Source organism: Aquarana catesbeiana, linkage group LG04 (assembly GCF_042186555.1).
Source record: "Aquarana catesbeiana isolate 2022-GZ linkage group LG04, ASM4218655v1, whole genome shotgun sequence".
Taxonomy (NCBI): domain Eukaryota; kingdom Metazoa; phylum Chordata; class Amphibia; order Anura; family Ranidae; genus Aquarana; species Aquarana catesbeiana.
The window spans coordinates 197,114,399-197,137,646 of record NC_133327.1 but is presented as its reverse complement, the minus strand read 5'-3'; the positions used below and the strand labels follow the sequence as shown (position 1 = coordinate 197,137,646).

The 23,248-nt window shown below is 41.6% G+C and overlaps 1 protein-coding gene across 1 annotated transcript in view; it reads right to left on the bottom strand.

The window, feature by feature from the left end:
• LEKR1 (leucine, glutamate and lysine rich 1) overlaps window positions 1–23,248 on the bottom strand; it is a 283,385-nt gene that overhangs the window by 137,076 nt on the left and 123,061 nt on the right. Inside the window, exon 5 of the mRNA XM_073626080.1 lies at window positions 16,425–16,600. Coding sequence (XP_073482181.1) covers window positions 16,425–16,600 — 176 coding nt within the window. The remainder of the gene's footprint in view (window positions 1–16,424; window positions 16,601–23,248) is intronic.

Below are 23,248 nucleotides of genomic sequence, written 5' to 3'. Positions count from 1 at the left end.
GCGACTAAGAAAATGTCAGAAAAGACTACTAGAACAGCTGAACTTTATTTGGTGGTAATAAGAGGCACTTTAAATGATGGCAGGTGTGTACTGACTCCTATTTAACATGAGTTTGACTGTGATTGCTTAATTCTGAACACAGCTACAGCCCCAGTTATAAGAGGGTGTGCACACTTCTGTAACCACATTATTTTATTTTTTAAAAGATTTCCGTTTGTTTTTTTAATTGAGTTTTGCAGTTTATAGGTCACAATAAAGGTGGAAAAAGTTCTGAATTTATTTATCTTTGTCTCATTTTTTTACATCACAGAAACCTGACGTTTTACCAGGGGTGTGTAGACTTTTTATATCTGTTGTACATGCACAGCCAGGTTGTTCATTTCCTTTAGCATAGTAGAAAAAGTTTACTTTTACTTATTTTATATTATGAAGCACATAAGCAGAGAAGTGGACTGGAACACAGCCAGGGGATGTGGCAAGGATATTTGATTTTAAAGCCCTCATGAGAAGCCACTTGATAAATCAAGCACTAGATTTTACCTAAAACTGAAATACCAGCCTTAGGTGGACTGTCTCTTTAACAGTAATAGAATTAGAATCTAAGCAGACCATGAACAATACAAATGTCCCAACACTACAGCAAAAGTTGTTTAGAATATGACATCTGTGTCAATAGTAATAAGATGCAGTAATAAAAAGTGATTAACGCAGAGAATTGGCTGGAGGCTTGTAAGGTACACTAAGACTATATCAATATTGCTACCATTAATAAACACAATACAGTATACTTGCAATACTGTGTCGCTCAGTCTTCCTGAAACTGTCACTGCAAAGTGTACCACATAGTATTTGGAGAGGAACTAAACCCTCCTATCCTTTATAGTCAAGAACGCTGCCATCTTAGCTGCGGTTTGATCTGCAGTTGCCATGATGCAGCACAGTAATGCATTAGGTGTGTGTGCCCTCCTCTTTGCTTTTCCTACATGTGATCAGTTATGAATCAACCATTTGATGACTTGACAGTTCAGCACACTAGAAACACTTATGCCGCGTACACGCGATCGGACTTTCCGACAACAAAACCGTGGATTTTTGTTCGAAGGTTGCTGGATCAAACTTGTCTTGCATACACACGGTCACACAAATGTTGGCCAACAATTAAGAACGTGGGAATGCAGTGATGTACAAGGCGTACGATGAGCCGAGAAAAAGGAAGTTCAATAGCCACTGCGGCTCCTTCTGCTTGATTTCGAGCATGTGTGAACTTTTGTGCGACGGACTTGTGTACACACGATCGGACTTTCCGACAACAAAGTTTTGTTGGCGGAAAATTTGAGAACCTGCTATCAAACATTTGTTGGCAGGAAATTCCAACAGCAAATGTTCGATGGAGCATACACACGGCCGGACTTTCCGACAACAAGCTCACATGCAACATTTCCCATCGGAAAATCCGACTGTGTGTACGTGGCATAACAGTTATTATTCAAGGCATGTGTTGAATGCAACTGTTTTGGGAAACGGTTAAACTGGGGTTTGGTTCCACTTTAATATCTTCCTTTCTTACTTCTAAGATTACAATGGCAATATAAGTGCTAAAGAAGGACTTTGCTGTATAGTGTTACATAAAACGGGTCCCTATAAAGGTTTATTTATGTGACAAACATTACATTTTGGGTTTTTTTAGGTAACAAAAAGGAAAAGAACTGTGGTCAAAACGAAAACTTCTCTAAAGGCAATAATGCAGATCAAAAAGGAAACACAGGAGCCAACCATCTGCTGGTTCTGCATATATATTAGTAGTTTTATCTGTTTTCACACTTGTTTTAGTTCTATGGCCATACACAGGTTGATAAATTCAAGCAAAACTTGTGCGTTGAATATTGTTTCTAGCAATCAGAGAAAATTATCCTGTGTAGTAATGAGCACTTCCAATCGTTAGAATAGATTGGAAATAACCATGTGTTGAAAAATCTCTTTGTGACCATAGCCAATTATTGCTTTCCTTATGTAGTAATATGAACCAAGTGTTCATTTCAAGTATGCTGTGAGCCACCTATCTGTCAAAGAAGACCATGGTAGGTTCCAGTGGCACATATCACATGCATGGACAGTTGGACATGAAACTGTTCTTGATGAGACATATCCCCCAATTATATATTTTATGTAACCAAGCCCAGAGGCACTAGAATGACTATCCTGAGTCCCACCGACACACACAGCAAAGTAATAAAACAATTGTTTGTTAAAGGCATCTTTTATAGGATAGCCTAGCATGAAACAAAATCGTACCTACCAAGAATTTGCTTTGTTCAATACATATTTACTCAACACTACAGGATTTACATTACAGCTACCACTGTATACTGCTTTTGATTTCCTAATCTCTACCTTTCAAGGTAATGATTTTGACCTTTCAGTAACAGGATGAATTTGTGTGCTGTAATAAAAGAGAAGGCCAGTCTGAAAGCAGAAAAAGCATTAGGCTTTTCTCATTGCATTGGATTTGAACAGGATAGTGCTTCATTGCTGCTATGCATTTTAGTTTCATATGTTTTACTATTCATACCTTCTAACCGTCTTCAAACCTTGCAGTTTACAGCTGCAATCATACCTGAGCAAAGCGATTTTCGTGTGTTTTTTAGGCATTTTTATTTAACCACTTAAGCTCCGGAAGATTTTACCGCCTTCATAACCAGGCCATTTTTTGCTATTCAATACTGTGCTACTTTAACTGACAATTGTACTGTCATGCAACGCTGTACCCAAATTAAGTTTATGTCATTTTTTTCACACAAATAGAGCTTTCTGTTGGTGTTATTCGATAACCACTGGGTTTTTTATTTTTTAATATACAAACGAAAAAAGATCAAAAATTTTGGAAAAAAAAAAAAAAACACAAACACGCTCTTCTGTCATTCACTCAGCAGGTTTCGGCCATAAATCATGATCAGCTTCTGATCCAGGGCAACTGGGTCACCCTGTAGCCAAACATCTACAGTGAGTGGTCCAGAAGTGGTTAAGCACTTTTTGTGAACATATACAAACATTTTGGATGGGTATTACAAAAGTTTTGTGTGTGTGTATTCAAGCTTCTGCCATTTTCGTTTTAGCCAATGGAAAGCACTGAAGGGAGGAGACCAGTTCTTTAATGGATGAAATACACCTGAATAAATTCCTGAAATGCCAGTCATTTTCACTAAAGTCTTTGGGGCCAAAAACACTAAAATCTGCCTCAAAAGTAACTCTATAGTTTTGGAGCTTTAAGTATCATGCTATTTTGAGATGTTTCAAGTGGGGGAGCCATTCTTGCATGCTGATTTGGGGTCACTGCAATAATATAAAATGAAGATTGTATCTGAGATGGAGGAGAACACAGTAAAGAATATCTTCAAGGTGTGAAAGAATAGAAATGCACAAAGATCTATTTATTTATATAGGTCAGTGGAGCTGAAGTGAGTGTATGTAGTGAATGGTAGTGGGCCTCACCCGGGGGATATAACAACAGTGGATGTTGTTGTTTTGGGACTTTATTTAATGCAAAGTTGATTATATGGATTTTTAACCTCTTCCCGTCGGCTGCCTCCCGGCCCTTTAAAGTAGTTGTAAAGCCTTAAGGTTTTTCACCCTAATGCATGCATTAAGTCCTGGTGTCAATGAACGCAGCAGTGGAACTCGGGAGCGGAAAGCGGCTTTCCGTGAGGGCACCCGATAAAGAGCAGGGGCCTGGAGTACCAGCAGGGAACCCCAGAAGAAGAGGATCGGGGCTGCTCTGTGCAAAAGCATTGCACAGAGCGGGTAATTATAGACATATTTGTTATTTTAATACAAAAAAAAGAAGCTTTACAACCACTTTAAGGGTTCCAAGCGCCATGAGGCAGAGGCTGCATTAGGATCACGTGACTGCTGTGATTGGCTGTCACAGCGGTCACATGATCTGAAAGCCCCCGATCGCTAGTATGCATTGGGAGCTTTCCGGTAACCGCCGTCTACCATGCTGGGAGCGAGCAGGAAGTGCGTTCTCAGCATGGGGAGTGGTTTACACAGGGCCTCATACATGCGGCCCCTTGGCGTGAAGGGCAAAATGCCAAGAGGCTGCATATATGTGTCCAGCATGAAGAGGTTAAGAAAAAAGGACAGACACAAATTTTTCACTATTTAATTTTTAACCTCACGTGTGAATGAACCCTAATATTTCAGCCAGTTACGGTGTCTCCAATCACCATCACACCAGTCACAGTTTTGTCAGACCAGTGTAGCTAGAATCAGTGTTCCTGACTGCCACCACACCAGACCAGTGCAGCCAGCAACAGTTTTCCTGATCACCACCACACCAGTTTCAGTGTCACCAGACTAGTGTATGCCAGCAACAGTGTTCCTTATTATTGCCACACAATCGCAGTGTCACCAGACTAGTGTAAGCTAGCAACAGTGTCCCTGATTGTCGCCACACCAGTCCAAGTATCACCAGACCAGCCAGTTACGGTGTCTCCAATCACCATCACACCAGTCACAGTTTTGTCAGACCAGTGTAGCTAGAATCAGTGTTCCTGACTGCCACCACACCAGACCAGTGCAGCCAGCAACAGTTTTCCTGATCACCACCACACCAGTTTCAGTGTCACCAGACTAGTGTATGCCAGCAACAGTGTTCCTTATTATTGCCACACAATCGCAGTGTCACCAGACTAGTGTAAGCTAGCAACAGTGTCCCTGATTGTCGCCACACCAGTCCAAGTATCACCAGACCAGTGTGAGTTGGCAACAATATTCCTGATAGCTGTCATGCTAGTCCCCAGTGTCATCAGTGTAAACCAACAGTGTTTCTGATCACCAGTACACACGCCCCAAGGTCACCAGACAAGTGCAGCCAGTAACAGTGTTCCTGATCACCACCACACCAGTACAGTGTCGCCTCTGCCTGTCACCTGTACTTACCCTGGCCTGTTTACTGACCACATTTCTGCCTTCTGGCTCGACCAACCCTTTTGCCTGTTTGCTGACCATGTCCCTGTCTGCCACCTGAACTGACCCATCTGCACATTCAACTGACTACGTTTCTGCAAGACAGCAGTCCCAGCCATCCCTTGTGAACACCTGCACGCCACGAACAAGTTGGCTAGGCTTGCTTGGGTTGTAATTCTAAGTATGCCTATGCTGTGCGTGAAATATAGCTTATTAAACTGACAACTTTGTGCAAAAGAAAAAAAAATCTATTTTCTTTCTGAATTTTCCAAAAACTTGTGGCAAAAAATGAAGTCTTCAAAAAATTCACGATGCATTCTAAAAAATACCCTGGGGTATTTACTCTCCAAAATGTAGTCATTTTGTGGGTGTTTCTACTGTCTTGGTTCTCCAGGGCTTCCAAATATGTGAAAGGTAGTCAAGAAATTGAATTTGTAATTTATGGCCCTAGAGAGACTGAAGGTGCTCCGTGGATTAAGGCCCTCTTTATGTGGCTAGGCTGAGAAAAAGTCTCACACGTGGTATCGCCAAATAGCAGGAGTAGCAGAATGTATTTTGCTGTGTAATTTTAAGTATGCCTATGTGTTGGAAATATTTTATTAATTGATAATTAATAATCAACTGTTTGGAACATCCTTAAAAAGAAATAACTCACCGATGAGCTCAGCAACACCAAAAGACCCGGAAGACCACGGAAAACAACTGTGGTGGATGACCGAAGAATTCTTTCCCTGGTGAAGAAAACACCCTTCACAACAGTTGGCCAGATCAAGAACACTCTTCAGGAGGTAGGTGTATGTGTGTCAAAGTCAACAATCAAGAGAAGACTTCACCAGTGAATACAGAGGGTTCGCCACAAGATGTAAACCATTGGTGAGCCTCAAAAACAGGAAGGCCAGATTAGAGTTTGCCAAACAACATCTAAAAAAGTCTTCACAGTTCTGGAACAACATCCTATGGACAGATGAGACCAAGATCAACTTGTATCAGAGTGATGGGAAGAGACGAGTATGGAGAAGGAAAGAAACTGCTCATGATCCAAAGCATACCACCTCATCAGTGAAGCATGGTGGTGGTAGTGTCATGGCATGGGCATGTATGGCTGCCAATGGAACTGGTTATCTTGTATTTATTGATGATGTGACTGCTGACAAAAGCAGCAGGATGAATTCTGAAGTGTTTCGGGCAATATTATCTGCTCATATTCAGCAAAATGCTTCAGAACTCATTAGACGGCGCTTCACAGTGCAGATGGACAATGACCCGAAGCATACTGCAAAAGCAACCAAAGAGTTTTTTAAGGGAAAGAAGTGGAATGTTATGCAATGGCCAAGTCAATCACCTGACCTGAATCCGATTGAGCATGCATTTCACTTGCTGAAGACAAAACTGAAGGGAAAATGCCCCAAGAACAAGCAGGAACTGAAGACAGTTGCAGTAGAGGCCTGGCAGAGCATCACCAGCATCTGGTGATGTCTATGCATTCCAGACTTCAGGCTGTAATTGGCTGCAAAGGATTTGCAACCAAGTATTAAAAAGTGAAAGTTTGATGGATGATTGTTAATCTGTCCCATTACTTTTGGTCCCTTAAAAAGTGGGAAGCACATATACAAACTGTTGTAATTCCTACACCATTCACCTGATTTGGATGTAAATACCCTCAAATTAAAGCTGAAAGTCTGCAGTTAAAGCAAATCTTGTTTGTTTCATTTCAAATCCATTGTGGTGGTGTATAGAGCCAAATGGATTAGAATTGTGTCGATGTCCCAATATTTATGGACCTGACTGTATGCCTATAATGTATGTGAGAAATAACATGTTAAAATGATAGCTTTGTGGGAAAAAAATAGTTTTATTTAATTTCCTAATTTTCCAAAAAATTGTGACTAAAAATGACATCTTCTAAAAAAACTCACCATGCCTCTTACTAAGTACCTTGGACTGACAACTTTCCAAAGAGGGGTCATTTAGCGGTATTTGTACTATCCTGGCATTTTAGGGCCTCAAGAAACGAGACAGGCAATCAGTACATTAGGAATGAACAATTTTTGCACAGACTAAATAATATACACTGATTTGGGTTATTTTACAAAAGAAATGTAGCAGAATACATTTTGGCCTAAATCTATGAAGAAAGACCATTTATGTGCAAAGTTTCTTAACAGAAATTAAGAAAAATTTGTTTTTTTCAAAATTTTGAGTCTTTTTTCCTTTATACAGCAAAAAAAGCAAAAAATCCCAGTCGTGATTAAGTACCACCAGAAAAAAGCTCTATCTGTCTCAAAAAATGATATAAAATTCATTTGGGTACAGTGTTGCATGATGGAGTAATTGTCCTTCAAAGTGTAACACTGAAATCTGAAAAATGCCCTGGGCAGAAAGTGGGTCTTGAAGTGGTTAATCTTGTGTGTAAACCTGTGAAAACAACTTTTTCCTTTGTTTTTCTGCACTTTGCAAACTACAATTGTGTGCACAAATAACAGATAAGTCATACATACAACAGGTATTATTTTTTCCAACTATAGATCTACAGTAAAAATAGCGAAAGTGTAATGACTCAAAGCTGCCAATCACAAATCATCTATCAGTAAACAGAAATCTGACTTGCTGGTTGCTATGAGTTACCAGACACTAAGAATGAATATACGTATGCAAATCAATGATCCTAATTCCATAAAAGCCCTTGCGGTTATGACAAAGGACACAGTATGTTTATTAATAGTGAAGCATAGGTAAAACATGATGGAGCAAAGCACCTATTGGTGATGGATAAAGAGTTGAAAGGAAGATGATGATATTGATAGATTGTGTACTTCCATCTTTTTATTGTTCCCCCAACAAAGCATGCCTGCACTGTATATAAATGTATTCTTAGAAAAGATGAAATGCACTTCTTACTGATTGTGATCCTGACTTATACTAGATGAATCACCCTAACGAGCTTGCCTGTTATACAACATTACATTGTTATGATTACAATGCACATTGTGCTGGTTATGCATGTAACCTCTTTTTTCATTGTTAATAAAATGTAGGGTGCATTTACGCCAGCCGCTGTGTTACAAGGCAGCAGCTGGAGTGCGAGAAACGCAGTGCTAATGCGCTGATCCTGGCGCATCACACTGTTCACTTTTTTTTTTAAACAAATTTTATTGAAATGTCACAGCGCACACCACCTGCACACAACTGCAACACAGTGTTGTGAACTGGACATGCCAGAAACAAGGCATTTTGCCCTGTTTTGCTGGAATAGCTGCCCAACACCTGGTAACCTTATTGGTACCAGAAAAAATAATTGTAATGCAGCATGCATACAGGACACTCAGATTATTACTCTTATAATTATTGCCCGAGGGATTGGGTTAAAGTGGGTGTAAAGTGAACATTGTGTTGGATTTTTTTCTTCCGGTTTCAGCTTTGGGAGTGGAGTCTTGGCATACACTGTGTGACAGCTGATTAGAGGAAAGGCACACACCCCCTCCACATAGGCAGAGGAACGAAGATACTTCCAGAGCTGTGCTGTGACAAGACAAGCTCTCTGCTAATCTATTTATAGCACCCCACTCCCCCAACACAAATTCGGGGGTTTACATCCACTTTAAGGGAAAAAATCTGTACCTATATATCTATCTAATTACAAAGAGGAGTGCAAAGAAGAAAACCCTAAACTGGATGTCTATACACACAAGTAGACGAAGGTATATGGTTCATATACACTTGTATAATGTGGTTTCCCATGTCTACATTCATCTGGATGTAACCTCCACAGATGTCATTAGTGAGACTTATTGGGTGCAGAAATTTCCATGTAGAGTGTCCATTCATCAAAAACATCTAATTCATGTAAGTTTGCAAACACATAAACATACAGTGAGACAAGTAGTCACTCCTAAAAAGAAAGGAACAGAGGACGCCCCAACCTAGCGCATTACCTTTGCAACAATTTATTATAAAAATGTTTTATAAAATATACTTACAAACTAATTAATTTGTCAAGCACAATATATATTAGTCCACCAGATGCTCCAACCAGCATGATCTCCAAAAAAGCTGACGTGTTTCGAGAGATGTCCCCTCAGGTATCACAAATAAGACACAGCAGGTCTTGGGGCTGTGGCACATTCTTCCCACTAACTAAATCAGCCAATATCAGTTATTTTTTTTTTATAATGAATTGTCACAAAGGTAATGCGTTAGACTGGTGCGCCCCCTGTTCCTTTCTTTTTAGAGTTCTACTGGGTTTCCCTGACCTGTTTTGAGTGGCACCGCATCCAATGTGGTGGCTGAACTCCTTATGTTGGAAACAAGTAGTCACCCCTGAGACCAAAGCATTGTGATGACCTTTATGTGTTGTAAAAAAACACAAAGAAAACCCTACCAAAATTTGTATGTGTGTACACATACAAACACACACACATAGTGGTTAGTACTTCTGCCTGGCAGCACTTTGGTCATTGGTTCGAATCCCAATCTCAACACTACCTGCATGGAGTGTTCACTAGCTTGTAATCACTGCATGAGCGATTACATACAAGTGGCCGTGATAAGCTGCAAGAGCCAGGAGTCTCCCATTACTTTCAATGGGACAGCCTCAGTTAATCGCTGTACCTCCACTGGGGTTCTTGCATCTAATCGGAGACAGGGTGCATTCACCTTTAGGCCTCATGCACACTGGACGTTATAAAAAAAAGCCAGTAGTGTTAGCTGTAGAAAGTTGTAGCTGTAGAATAAGTTTTGCAAATATTTTTGCAATAGCGTTTTTCAGCATTTGCATTTTTTAGCTTTTTTTTATCAGAACGATACTCCTGCAAAGCTTATGGTTTAAAAATGCTCAAACGCAAAATACCCCAATTTTTTAGCGTTTTTAGAGTTAGAGCATTTTTACAGCTGAAAAACTCCTCTTCAAATCCACTAGATCTGAGGGTTTTTTCCAGCCAAAAAACGCTAATAAAAGCCTATGTGTGCTTGGACACATAGGATAACATGCTAGGGAGTTTACTGGTTGCAGAAAAAAAATGCCTGAAGCCAAAACCAGCAGCTGTAAAAATGTCCAGTGTGCATGAGGCCTATAGTATCACAGAAAGCAAAGGTAAATCATCACAACAGGAGTTCAGACAGGAGGAAAAACTTAGATAAGATTATAGCTTTAATGAGATAATGTCAAAGCACAACAAGGTGTCACTGAAACAGGAAGTGAGGGATTGTCTTACAATAAGGCAAAAGGTTACAGAATTGTATGGTTGTATTGACCACCATCTTCTTAAAGTGGTTGTAAACCCATACACTCTTTTACCTACAGGTAAGCCTATAATAAGGCTTACCTGTAGGTACTGGAAATATCTCATAAACCTGCACGGTTTAGGAGATATTTAGCATATACACTTGCGTCATCGGTGCATGTGCACTAAAGAGAGGGCACGATCATGCAGTTTCTATAGGGCCCATGCCGTGACCATCGGCTCCCGCGCGCATGTGCAGGAGTGACGTCACACGACTCCGGCCAGTCACAGAGCCGGAGTCCACGGCCCCCAGAAGGAAGAGGGGTGAAGATGGACACGGCCACCAGTGGGGACATCGCAGGCTTTGTTTGCAGGCAAGTGCAACATAATGGGCTAGTATGCGATGCATACTAGTCCATTATGCTTTTACTTTGCAGGAGTATAAAGAGGAAGTAAAACCCATCAGGGTTTACTTCCTCTTTGAAGCGGTTGTAAACCTCTGGACAATTTTTTAATCTTTTTGTACCTACAAGGTATAGGTATAATGCACTAGTATGCATTGCATACACCGCTCTGTGACTGGCTGGAGCCATGATGATGTCAGGGGGCTCTGAAGAAATGGCACAGGTGGCCGTTCCTTCAGAGCGTATGCCCCAGTAATGTCACTGGCTGCATGTACATTAATTATTTACTAAACGGTGCACGTTTAGGAGATATTTACACTACCTATAGCCTAAAGGTAAAAGTAAAAGATGGAAGTTTACTTCCACTTTAACAGACATAAAAATACTGTACATGGGATCCCCTTTCTTGTTGGAGCTCAAACTCCTTCCTGACCCTGGGGATAAACTTTGAGACTTTCTAGATTTTTGATCTCAGACACCCAAATTGACCCCTATATACAGTTCTCCTTACAGCACTACTGGCCTGCTTACAGCACTACTGGCCTGCTAATGCTGATACTGCAGATCCACTGATCGTGTAGGATGCCTCCAAAGCTTTCATAAGAGGTCAATTTGCCACCCATATTAGCAGAGGTGATTGACAATCCAAAGAACATTTGAGTCCCAGACAGCTAGACTTATGGTACCACCAAATACCACAATACTTATACTGCTTTTGTGAACTCCTTTTTGAAAGCCTTCCAGAACCGCCTTGAAATTACAAGGAAAACCCATTTTCATCAAGCACAATGAAGACAAATGTGTAAAGCAGCTGTAGCACTAACTCTCGGTGGAGCTGCTGGTTTAAGCAGGCTGTTACCTTCACTCTCAATACCTCTGTTTCACCGGCACCGGGTCTAGGGTTCCGTTGAGTTTACCTCTGGACGATATAAGCACCAACACTTGAGTACGTTTTCAATGCTTTATCGAACCAAGTAATGAAGGAAGTAGCAGGAAAGAGGTAGGAGGAAAACGGCAGGGAAGCTCAAATACCTTTCTTTAGGTTTCTTTAGAACATCCTTTAAAGTTGAATACTGTAATTGAATGCAATCCCCTTTTTGTGGGACACGATCTTTGCTTGCCTGGATAGGCCTCTCTCACTTGCCTAGCAGCCAGTACGTAGCACGAACAAAAGTCTCTGCCACAGACTTGCTTGAAATAAACCCGTACGATCCTCTGCCACAGGATGTATTGGTTCACTATGAATGTCAGACACAGTACTTGGACCTCTAAGCCAACCCGGCAGTACCATGCAACAAGACTACTTCAGGATACGTCCTCCAACCGAGTCACCAGGCCCCTCTCCAGACCAGCACTCTGCATGATCCTTCCATGACGGGTCCTCCCCTGGGATCTTCTCGGTTGTCCAGCTTCTTCCCTCTCGATAGACAGCTCAGGACCATTCCTTGGCTGCTGTGGTAGGCCCCAGACAGGCTTCTGGGCCCACCCACGCGCTCCAGAACGGAGGACCACGAGGTGGTACTCTAACACATACCTGTTGGCCAGGAGGGCCAGCAGGTGGCTGAAAACGAACCCCTAAACATGGCGTCTGTCCCATAAATACCCTCTCCCAGAATGCAACTCGCAGGACCACCTCCACCGAGTTGTCTCCGGGACAGAGGAGCACTCATCCGCTTTAACATGTTGCTTTTCCAACACCCACCGATGGTGACAACGACACCCACCGGCACAATGTGGAACCACGCGCAACGTCAGCCAAGCTGGAACAGAGGCAAATCTAACTTCCTATAACGAGCAATTCACTAAATTTACCTATCAGATGGTAGATCATAAATCTACCAGCGCTACACAGCCATCCGCTAAAAGTATACCTAGGATTTATGGTCCCCTTGACCAAATCATTATCTGTCCTAGGCTTATCATGAACCAATTTACCTAATTTTATTGTGACCTCTATAACTCTAAGGTAGACTACACTCCTGCAGGCCTAGACGCCTACTTACATGATATTTCCCTGCCCACTCTGTCCCCTGCACAACGCTCTGAGCTAGTGGCAGATATCACCAAGGATGAGTTGCTCCATGCAATACCATCTACCCAGTCTGGTAACTATGGGAGGAGATGGACTCTTAACAGAGTACTACAAGCATTATTCAGAAATTCTTGTTCCCCATCTATATGTAACACTCACACATGCTTTCCAAATGAGGGTTCTTCACCCTTCTATGGAAGCTATTATAGTGGTTACTGTTTAAATGGGGAAAGGCCCTGATAGATGTTCCTCCTACCTTTCTTTTAAGCTGATAGATTAAACTTGGTTATTGCCACCCTGGTTCATAAAGACCAATCTAGGTTTATCCCAGGAAAAGGCACCAGGGGTTTTTCCTCTGTGAATGCTGAAACGAGCGTTTAACTCAACAGAGTGGCCATTTCTTTGGGCATCCTTATCTAAATGTGGTTTTGGACCTTACTTTATCCAGTGGATAATACTTCTTTACTCAGTCCCTACAGCCAGGATCTTTGCCAACAGGGATGAAACCTGTCTCCAGGTCTTTTTGCTTTAGTCGTGGACTCTCTGGCTACCCTTATTTGTACCAGCCCTAATACGTTGGTGTGCAGGTTAGGTTATTGGGGAACAAACCATCTTTATATGCTGATTATGCATTATTGTATCTAAATGATGCTCAGTCCTCCCTGACTGTCACCCTGCAGACCTAGAGGCAGCATCATATTTATCCTAATCTTTCTCTGCCCTGCAACAAGTGTTGCAATATCATGGGCACTTCTTATCATATGGTGGGAAGTTGTTATTTGCTTTTTGATTATTGGCAACAAGTCACAACCAGGTTGGCTAAGGCACTCAAGATACCTTTGACCCTGGACCCTTTAGATCTGTTACTAGGTATCTATACCTCCCAACTTTACCTCCCAACTTTTGAACTTGAGAATGAAGGAGGGAGGGACTTATGGGAGGTAGAGACCTGCAGCGAGCCTAGCGTGCCATGGCAAGTGGCAGTGGGTGTTACCAAACTTTACAGTGGTAGGGGCTTAGGGGCAATGGTTAAAAAAAAACAGGCTTCCCTGTACCATTAAAAAAGAAAAAGCTTCCATTACATATGGTTTTGCACACACTTAAAATATACAGAGAGCTAACACTTTGTCTGAGTCAACCTTAACCACTTCAGCCCCGAAGAATTTACCCCCTTCCTGACTGGGCCATTTTGTGCGATACCAAACAAAAATTTGTACCCAAACAAAAATTTTTTTCCCACAAATAGAGCTTTCTTTTGGTGGTATTTGATCACCTCTGCAGTTTTTATTTTTTGCTCTATAAACGAAAAAAGACCGACAATTTTGGAAAAAAACACAATATTTTTTACCTTTTGCTATATTAAATATCCCAAATTTAAAGAAAACAAAAATAAATTTCATCCTCAGTTTAGGCCGATATATATTCTACATATTTTTGGAAAAAAAAAAAAAAATCGCAAAAAGCTTATATTGATTGGTTTGTGCAAAATTTACAAAATAGGGGATAGATTTAAGGCATTTTTATTATTATTTTTTTTTTTTTTACTAGCAATGACGGCAATCAGCAATTTTTATCAGGACTGCAACATTGCAGTGGACAGATCAGACACTTTTGACACTTTTTTTGGGACCATTGACAGTTATACAGCGATCAGAGCTAAAAATAGCCACTGATTACTGTATAAATGTCACTGGCAGGGAAGGGGTTAACACTAGGGGGCAATCAAGGGGTTAAATGTGTTCCCTCAGTGTGTTCTAACTGTAGGGGGGATGGGACTGCCTGGGGGAGGAGACCGATCATTGTTCCTATATACTAGGTACATACAATCTGTCTCCTCTCCCCTGCCAGAATGGGGATGTGTGTGTTTACACACACACATCCCCATTCTGGCTCTGTCATCGCGGCCGCCGGGCACGTGCATCAGCTCCTCAGTGATGCTGCGGGCACGCTTGCCCCCTATACCCCTTAAATTGGCTGCCGTACAGCTACGGTGATTCACGCAGTGGAGTCATTCTGTCACCATCAAACTACGGCTTGCGGTTGGCAAGGGGTTAAAGAAGAACTTCAATAAAATAGTGGAGGACTGCATAGCAACCAGCAACTGTTAAAACAATGAACACTTTGGTGAGAAGTATATAATATACAGTATAGCGTATATAGTGCAGCAGTGTGTAAAGAACAGTATAATTCAGTATAGTTCAGGAGTCTGTAAAGCTCAGTGCTGTAGTCAGTGTTGGGTTTAAGATACATAATGCAGAGTGCAGGGGCCAGGGTTTGTAATGCAATGAGTTCAAAGATCAGGAGTACTGTATGTAACACAGGGTGCTGTAGTCAGTGCTGGGTTTAGGAGTACATGATACACAGAGATGCCTAGACGTCATGACTGCCCCTCTGTGGCAACCAGCATCTCTTTAATTTGGGGAAGATATGTGCGGGGGGGGGGGGGGGGGGCACTCTGGGAGGGGAGAGGACTTGTGCTAGAAGGTAGGATGGGGGGATCGGATATGTGCTGGGGGGCACTTTGGGAGGGGAGAGCACTTGTGGGAAGTGGGATGGGGGGTCAGCTATGCATGGGGGGAGGGGCTTGTGCTAGGTGGAGAGGGAGATTTCAAATCTGATCCCCCCAGCAAGTCCCTTTCCCTGTCAAAGTGCACATATCCTCTTAACCTCCCACATTATGCCCCTGAATGTACACCCTTGTTACTTGACCCCCCCCTTCCACCCTCCTTCCTGGTCATTGGATCTCCCTCCCCTATAAGTATCCATCCATGTTAAACGTACTGCAGATCTCAGTTGAACAGCGAGACTCATGTAGAGTGGTATTCCTACTCCCCAGCTCCTCCTTCTAACTGTACACATGAGAATGTCAGAGCCAAGGAGGAGAAGGCAGCTTCAGTCCACTCTGCAGTATGTTGTCCACTCAGCCAGCAGGGAAAGATCCTGGCTGCCTTAGAGGGTCAGATAGTGGCATGTAGAACCCCAGACATCCCGCAAGCGATGCAAGGCAGGGTTTCCATATGCCAGGCCAGCTACTGGAGCCCAGTTCTTGAACTTCTGTTCTACATGTCCTACTATGATGGAAGGAAAATTATCCTCCAATGGAAACTTTCTAACCCACCCTCATATAATGATTGGTTCTTGGCTATTAGAACTGTGCTTCCCTTGTATCTCCCCTGTACCAACTGACATATATGAGTAGAGGCTGCCCTACCAAATATGGTAAAACCTTGTCTGCATGGTTAGATTCTGTTTGATCCCCTCTCTCATGTGCCTTACATTCTTCTGCACTGTGATGGTGTATACTGAAACTTCATAGTTTCCCAATTTTGGTCTCTGAACTTTGATTTCTGTGGGGTTTATGCAAATTTTATATTTTATTTATATAGTACTCATGTACGATACTCGAACTGTGTTAACACTTTTGATACCCAATGCTGTGTTATATTTTGGGAACTTTTCATAAACTTTTTTACTTTTACAAAAGTACATGGGCTGATTAGTTAGCACATTAGCAGTATTATATGTAATCCAGAATTGGTTAACGGCCATTTAAGAAAATACCAAACTTCACAGTATCGGGTGGGCCACACATTGACCACAACACTCTATAATTATTATCATCTGTCAATCCATGATCCTGATGTTCTCAGAATGCCTGCGTTAAAACTTTACAAAGATATGAATATAAGGCTGCCTAAAGCAAATGTAGAATTGTTTCCAATAATTGCATTACATTATTATTTTATATATTTTATATAATATGTAATCACAAAATTCATTAATTTATAAACTTCGGTGACTGACCTTCATAATGAAGTTGTAATATGTCTTCTGTTTTGCTACAAATATCTCTTCGGAGTGTAGTCCAGTCCGAAACAATGGCACCAATTTCATTTTTAATAGCTTGCTGTTCTGACTGAAGATATCTCAACAACACTAAGGTCTTCTTTAAATTTTCTTCTTGTTTAGCTGCCTCCTCCCTGTAAAGAATATGCAAGAACTTAAAACTAAACTCTCTATGACTTTATATTTATAGCTGCCACTTTGCATGTGGATGTTTTGTGATGATGCACTGTACCATGTAGTAAAGTTAGGCAGGCCATACACGGTACAAATTTCTTTCCTGCAATCACAGGTTGCAAGAAAGAAATTTGCACGATTCCCCCATCAACACAGATAATGCTGACAGGGAAACCCATCCCGCCAAGCAATTGTCTGCTACCGGCAGGTGGGGAAAGCCATCCCCGCTGGGAGAAGACAGCGATTATTGCTAGCGGTAATAGCAGCCACTAGCAATAATCGTAAGAGAACCTGGCAGGCTGGTTGTACCCAAGTTGATCGATCAACTTGGTACATTTGGCCTGCCCATTAATGGTTCAAATCTCGGTCAGTTCCTGCTGAACCGGCCCAGATTCAAATCGTGTATGGCCAGCCTTACTCAATACTCAATATAATATTCAAATCCATCAATACTATTCATGTAAAAATTGATTTGTTAAACCCACAAGTGCTTTCTTTACTACTTTTGCTTTTTACTGGCTTTTTGAGGTCTGATGAAAGGTTTAGTGTAGTATAATAATTTGTGGTATATGAATAGTACATTTTTGTAGAGGTCTACACATCAGACAAATTAGATGGACAACTGAGGAGGCAAGAGGGACAGTTGGATTTCATCCCAAAAGAGACAGTACCTGCAAATGAAGTAAAGTTGGGATCTATGTACTAGAGCTATACCAGGATGAAAATCTGATGCCCTGGACAGGGCGGCTTTGTTTCCTGAATGCACCTCAAGGCTTCATATTAAATTTTGGCCGAAGGCCACCTCAAAATACAAATTTAAGAAGGAAGTGTGCCACATTCCTCCAATATACCTACCCAAGGTAAGTACAAAAGCTCATGTGACCATCTTTCTACCTTTTCCAGCTGTTTTTGCAAGACTGGGATTGGCCATATGACTATGGCCGACAGACCTTCCTGCTCAGCACTCAGAAGTAGGAAAGGACTGAAAGGCATGTGAAAATTTCAACAGAACAGTGTTGTTAAATTCCTGGACATGAAGAGGATTGTTCATTTGTTTCTCAGCAAAACTGTAGTTGTACTTTAAAACATTACAAAAACAAAGAAGGACAAAGGTCTGGTGTAGTAAAAGCTGTTTAAATTGACACAATAGCAAACAATCACTTACATCAAAGTTAATACTAACGCACTTGTACCAGGACAATCAGAGCCAGGGATGTAAAGATCAGCAGCAGCAGCGGGAACAGTGGTGAAACCAGCAGTTAGCTGGGGCTGTATGTTCCTAGCAGGACTTGCTTAACAGGTGTAAACAGTCAGCATCCACAAGGGCTCCAATACCATTGTTAGTAAGGCTATGGGAGTGTGGGGCAAGAATGACAATTCATTTTGGAGCTTTGCCCCCTTTCTGATGCCTGATGGTAAGGCAGCAGGGCACTGCCTTAAATCGAATTAGCATGCAGGAATTATGACAGTGTAGGTAGGCTTAACAATATACATTTTAATAGAATTCCAATACAATCTTGTGTGCAACATGGAAGGCATTGACAGCCCCAGCTAGCTGCTGGTTTCACCACTGTTCCCGCTGCTGCTGATGATCTTTACATCCCTGGCTGGTGCTCTGATTGTTCTGATACACTGTGAATACAACTAAATCAATAGCATGCTTTAAAGTGTTAGCAGCCATGTATATAATATTCAGTGAAAGAACAGCTTGTATTTTGAAGAAAATAGGATGCTACTTTTAATTCATTATGTAATAAATGCTGTTTTTTTTCCTTGGCTGAGCCCTTTTTTGTTATACTCCTGTTGCAATTATGCTTCTATTTTTACTGCAGGCAGCATTGATCTTGTTGAGACACGACCAAAAAACACTACAGCGCTGACATTGTGCCCATCCTATAGATAATAAAATGTCATATACCAGGTTAAAAAAGAAGTATTGAAAGATACTTATTCCCGGAGGTATAGGAATAAAAATGTCAATTGGTAGAAAATAGCTGACACTGTGGTGCTGGCAAGGCTGTTTTCATATGTGGGCTGGAAATCCACAATCTGTAAAATAGGAAGGGAATGGAAGAAAGCACCAAACCGGCATGGTGTAGCACAATTTATTAAGTAAAATACTATATAAAACAAAGGGAACTCACAAGCGGGTGAGGGGGGGAGCGAGAGGATGACAGTCCGCGCTGGATTGTAATGAACTGGGAGCTATGTGGTAGTCCTTGATGGAGAAGAAAATCGGCTGTGGGGAGGAGCAAGATGAGCCTAGAGTCGGTGCAGGGAGATTGGCGTCAGGCTGCCCTGTGTGGCCGTGATGGTATATCCAGGATTTGGATATCAGCCCAAAGACGAGGTGTCCAGCTAGGAGTAGTGAGAGGAGCTGTCAGTCCAACCGCTGTGTGAGCCAATCGGGGCGTGTTTCGGAAGCTTAACCATGCCTCCTAAACAACCAGGCTGATGAAGGAAGCGTGGTTAAGCTTCCAAAATGTGTCTCCGTGCACCGACTCCAGGCTCATCTTTCTCCCCACCACAGCCGACTTTCTTCTCCACCAAGAACTACCACACAGCTCCCAGTTCATTATAATCCACTGCGGACTGTTATCCTCTCTCTCCCCCTCACCCACTTTTGAGTTCCATTTGTTTTATATGGCATTTTACTTAGCATTGTTCTTGTTACTGATCTTTGTTCAGGATCACTAGTATACACATAAAAGCCCATCCCTTTTTTATACTTTATATAGTGTATTTATTTTAATATGGATTAAAAACAAAATGTACCTGTTGCTTGAACTGAAGATATTTAAGACTATGGCCACCTCATGAGAGCAGGGTATTTTTATGTTGAGGTGGTGGTGGGGGAACTAAAATGATAAGTAAACTGTTTGAAAGTTTACAATTTGGGCACCCTTAAATACAATGTATTTGTGGCCTGAAACATAATCAAGCTGTCTGACTTAACCACATCTCATATTTCCAGATAGCTCTATAAGTCGATCAAATCTGGCTGAAGGGATGCGGGTAGATTTCAATAAAACAGCACTGTCAATGAGTTGGATCACTTGATTAGGATACTTATGCCTACTCATATGTACCTCTGATAGTGATACGTCTCAGTTCTTCCGAAGGCCTTAGAAAAACTCTCAGCAAAGTACAGATGGGTGCAGTCTTCTAGCAGTTCACTGCCCGCTGCATAATCCTTATATTAAAACAATGAATGGGAAGTCATTCTTCATCAAAAAAGCTTTGTATAAAAATGTATTAATGCTTCTAGTACATAGACTGCTAAACTTGTGCCTTCAAACATATTTCACTCTATCAAGAACTTAATTAAAGAGCAGGTGAAGCAGTCTATGTACGGGAGGATTAATACATTTTATATAAGGATTTTATGATAGAGAGCTATTTTGTGCATTGCTCTAATGTTAAGCCTAACAATTCGCTAGGTTCACTTTGGCAAACTCCACATCAAAACAACATACTGTATGTAATATACTAAGATATTTCTTTGTTTCTTTGGTTTTGAAAAGGTTAAACCCATTTACCAATATAACACATTTTACACACGGGTCAGTATAAGAGGCAGCAGTAGAAAAAATGCGCTCATGTGGTAGGCATCCAGGCGTAAAATATATCATGTGGTCACCAGATGAAATCATTTGCTCCATCCTGGCCCGTTTTTTACACAGCTCCTTATCTTATTTCAAGCAGTTGAACACTCATTCCTGTCTGCCACTCCCTTACTTATGGAAATGCAGTGTGTGTGCACTGATATGATGTTTGCCATCAAAAACATGTGTTAGCTCCTGCCTGATGAATCCTGCTCACTTCTGTGATCTTTGCAGGGGAAGGGGAAAAAGTGCTCCTAATAAGAACATCCTCCTTTATGGAAAAGTCAGTGGATCAAGTAGCTGTAGAAAGAGGATCTGCTAAGGGAGCAGATGATAATAATATTTAGTATGGTCATGCTTTATCTGCATTCTACAACTGTGTATATTACTATGCACGTGCTGATGGTGTTGCAGCTGCCAATCTTGTGACTGGCAAAATGAAAAGAACTATACTCAGGAATTCCCCCTTAACTACTCTGAGAAAAAGTGATGCCACTTCTATTTAAAAGAGAAGTGCGGGAAATAAAAATAACAAACATAAATACTCAACTAGATGGCAGCAGCATGGGTCCGATCGGATCCATGTTGCAGCTGACTCCTGCCAGCTTTACACAGAGAACTGAGTGATCAAAGACCGCTCAGTTCTTTGGTCTGCTCAGAGCACAGAGCAGTGATTGTTAGTCACCAGTCTGTGCTCTGACCCTCCAGCGCTCACTGAAGCTGTCACAGTCCTCATATGACAAGAAGCTTCAGACAGGTCCAAAGGCACATGTGGGCCCTCCTAAAAATAAGGTAAACCTTCTGGGTAGCGCATTTGCAATATATCTTGGCTCAAAATCTCCAGGAATATGCTCTGCTCCGGAGTGAATGCAGGCTAAAAGCACTTTCAACAAGCCTTCATTCATTTCTGCATCTATAAGCACTGTGAAGAAATTAATTTTCAATGTTCACAACACAGGAATTGTACTTTTTTATGAAAGCAGAATCTTGCCCACTAATCTAATCAATCAGCAGATGCTTCTAAGCTTTTAGAAACTAACTGAAACCCCAGCTCTAGAGTCTTTGTTGTGATACTTGAAGATCTTAGGCCTTATTCATATATTGCGTAGGGGAATATGGGTTCTGGCTCCTGATTTCAAACTGTTTCCCTGTGTACTGCCCGTTTACTTGAATGGGCTGCTCTATGCACATTTGTCGTACCATAGAAGCTCTGGGACCAAATTTTAGCCCTGAGCCAGAACTCATGTTTTGCCGCAATTCTCCCTTGTTTTGTTGCACGACAATAGCTGTAAAAATTGCATTGCGCTTTCTATCACGATTTGGAATGGTAGGTAGAAAGGTAAAATCATACAGATTCTGCCTGCAATTCCTAAATACCTAAATGTGAGCGGGGCCTTAGGAATCGCACAGGAATGCACTGTACGTTCCTGTGCAATTCACCTGCAGTTCTGGTCTGAAATCTCACAGCACTGCACCAAAGTAGTGCTTGCTCTACTTTTGGAAACTCACTGCAACGAGATCACACAGTACGTCTGTACCATGCAATCCGATGTAGCCAAATGTACAGTGTTTGCAACTTTTGATTGCGGTGTCCTTAACATAATATTAACACCTACTGCAGATCGCAACTACATCGTGTTTTGAACGTGGTACAGGAAAAATTGCACAGAAGGCTGGTTTCCTGCACCACTTTCCTTAGAGAAGGAATAACATCTCAATTGAAAAGCAGCTTTATACATACCTAACTGCTTGTTAAGAATGTGTAAATAGTTTAACGTCCATAGTCTGGGCACTCACTGGTGAACTTTAGCTACTAAAACTGAATGCAAAAATATTTTGTTAAATAAAATTTGGTTCAAGACCTGCACAAACACATTAGTTATTGGTTGTGTTTATATTAAAAAAAGATGGTGTTCCCAATGTGATTCCTCAAATGCCAGAAGTACATGTCATTGTTCTCTGAACAAACACATTAATGGTTCTGATTTTTACCGTACATAGACTAAAAAACTCAGTTATCAAAAATAAAATTGCACATATCATATTAGGAAAACGCCACTTTCATGAGATTAACAAATCTCAAAAAAGCAACAGAGATTATAATTTTGCTAAACTAAATGGTTGCCCACCTCTCAAATTTCGAAACGGTGCTGCCTTTTGCAAGAGGGCAAAGTCCAGAAACCATATATGCAAAATCATAATTCAAAGCAATGCAAGACATAACCACTTCCCACTGACATACAGTGGCTATATAAGTATACGTTCCTCAAAAAAATGTTCCCAAGACTCTGGTCTAATTTTTTTTCTCTGTTCTGTAGTGTAGAAGGGTATAATTCGCAGTGGCCATGTCTTTTATTACCTGGTGATGTGGGAGCTGCCCAATGTCTGTCGGAGCTGCCCAATGGTAGACAGGGTGATTGTACACAAGTCGATTGATAGATTGCCTTCTGTAAAACCACGGTGCCCATACATGGATCAAAATTTTGCCTGCCGCTGCTGAACCTGACAAATTTTGATCCATGTATGGCTGGCTTTAGATGTTCCCACTGCTCTAAAACTAAAGAATTTAGGTGGTCTTTACCTGACCCAGCCAAGAAAATCTAAATTGTGATGCTCTCTTCTAATGTCTATAAGTACCTTTAGGCCCTTTTCACACGGGCGTCTCCGCTAAGCGGAATCCACTTGCTCAGTGGGGGATCTCTCCACTGATCCCCACTGAGCAGGTGGATGACAGGTCTTTCTCTGTTCAGCCATGCAGAGCGGACATGAACACAGTTCCGCTCTCCTCTATGGGGCAATTGGATGGAAACTCTGATGCCATCCGATCCGCCAGACGGATGGGGAATAGGACCACCATCCATCTGTTTTTGGCAGACAGGATCAGATCGGATGGCACCTGTCCGCTGACATCCACAGTACCATAGAAGAAAATGGAGGACCCGATCAGGTCCACCTGAAAAACTAACAGGTGGACCTGATCGGACAGCTCGTGTGAAAGAAGTT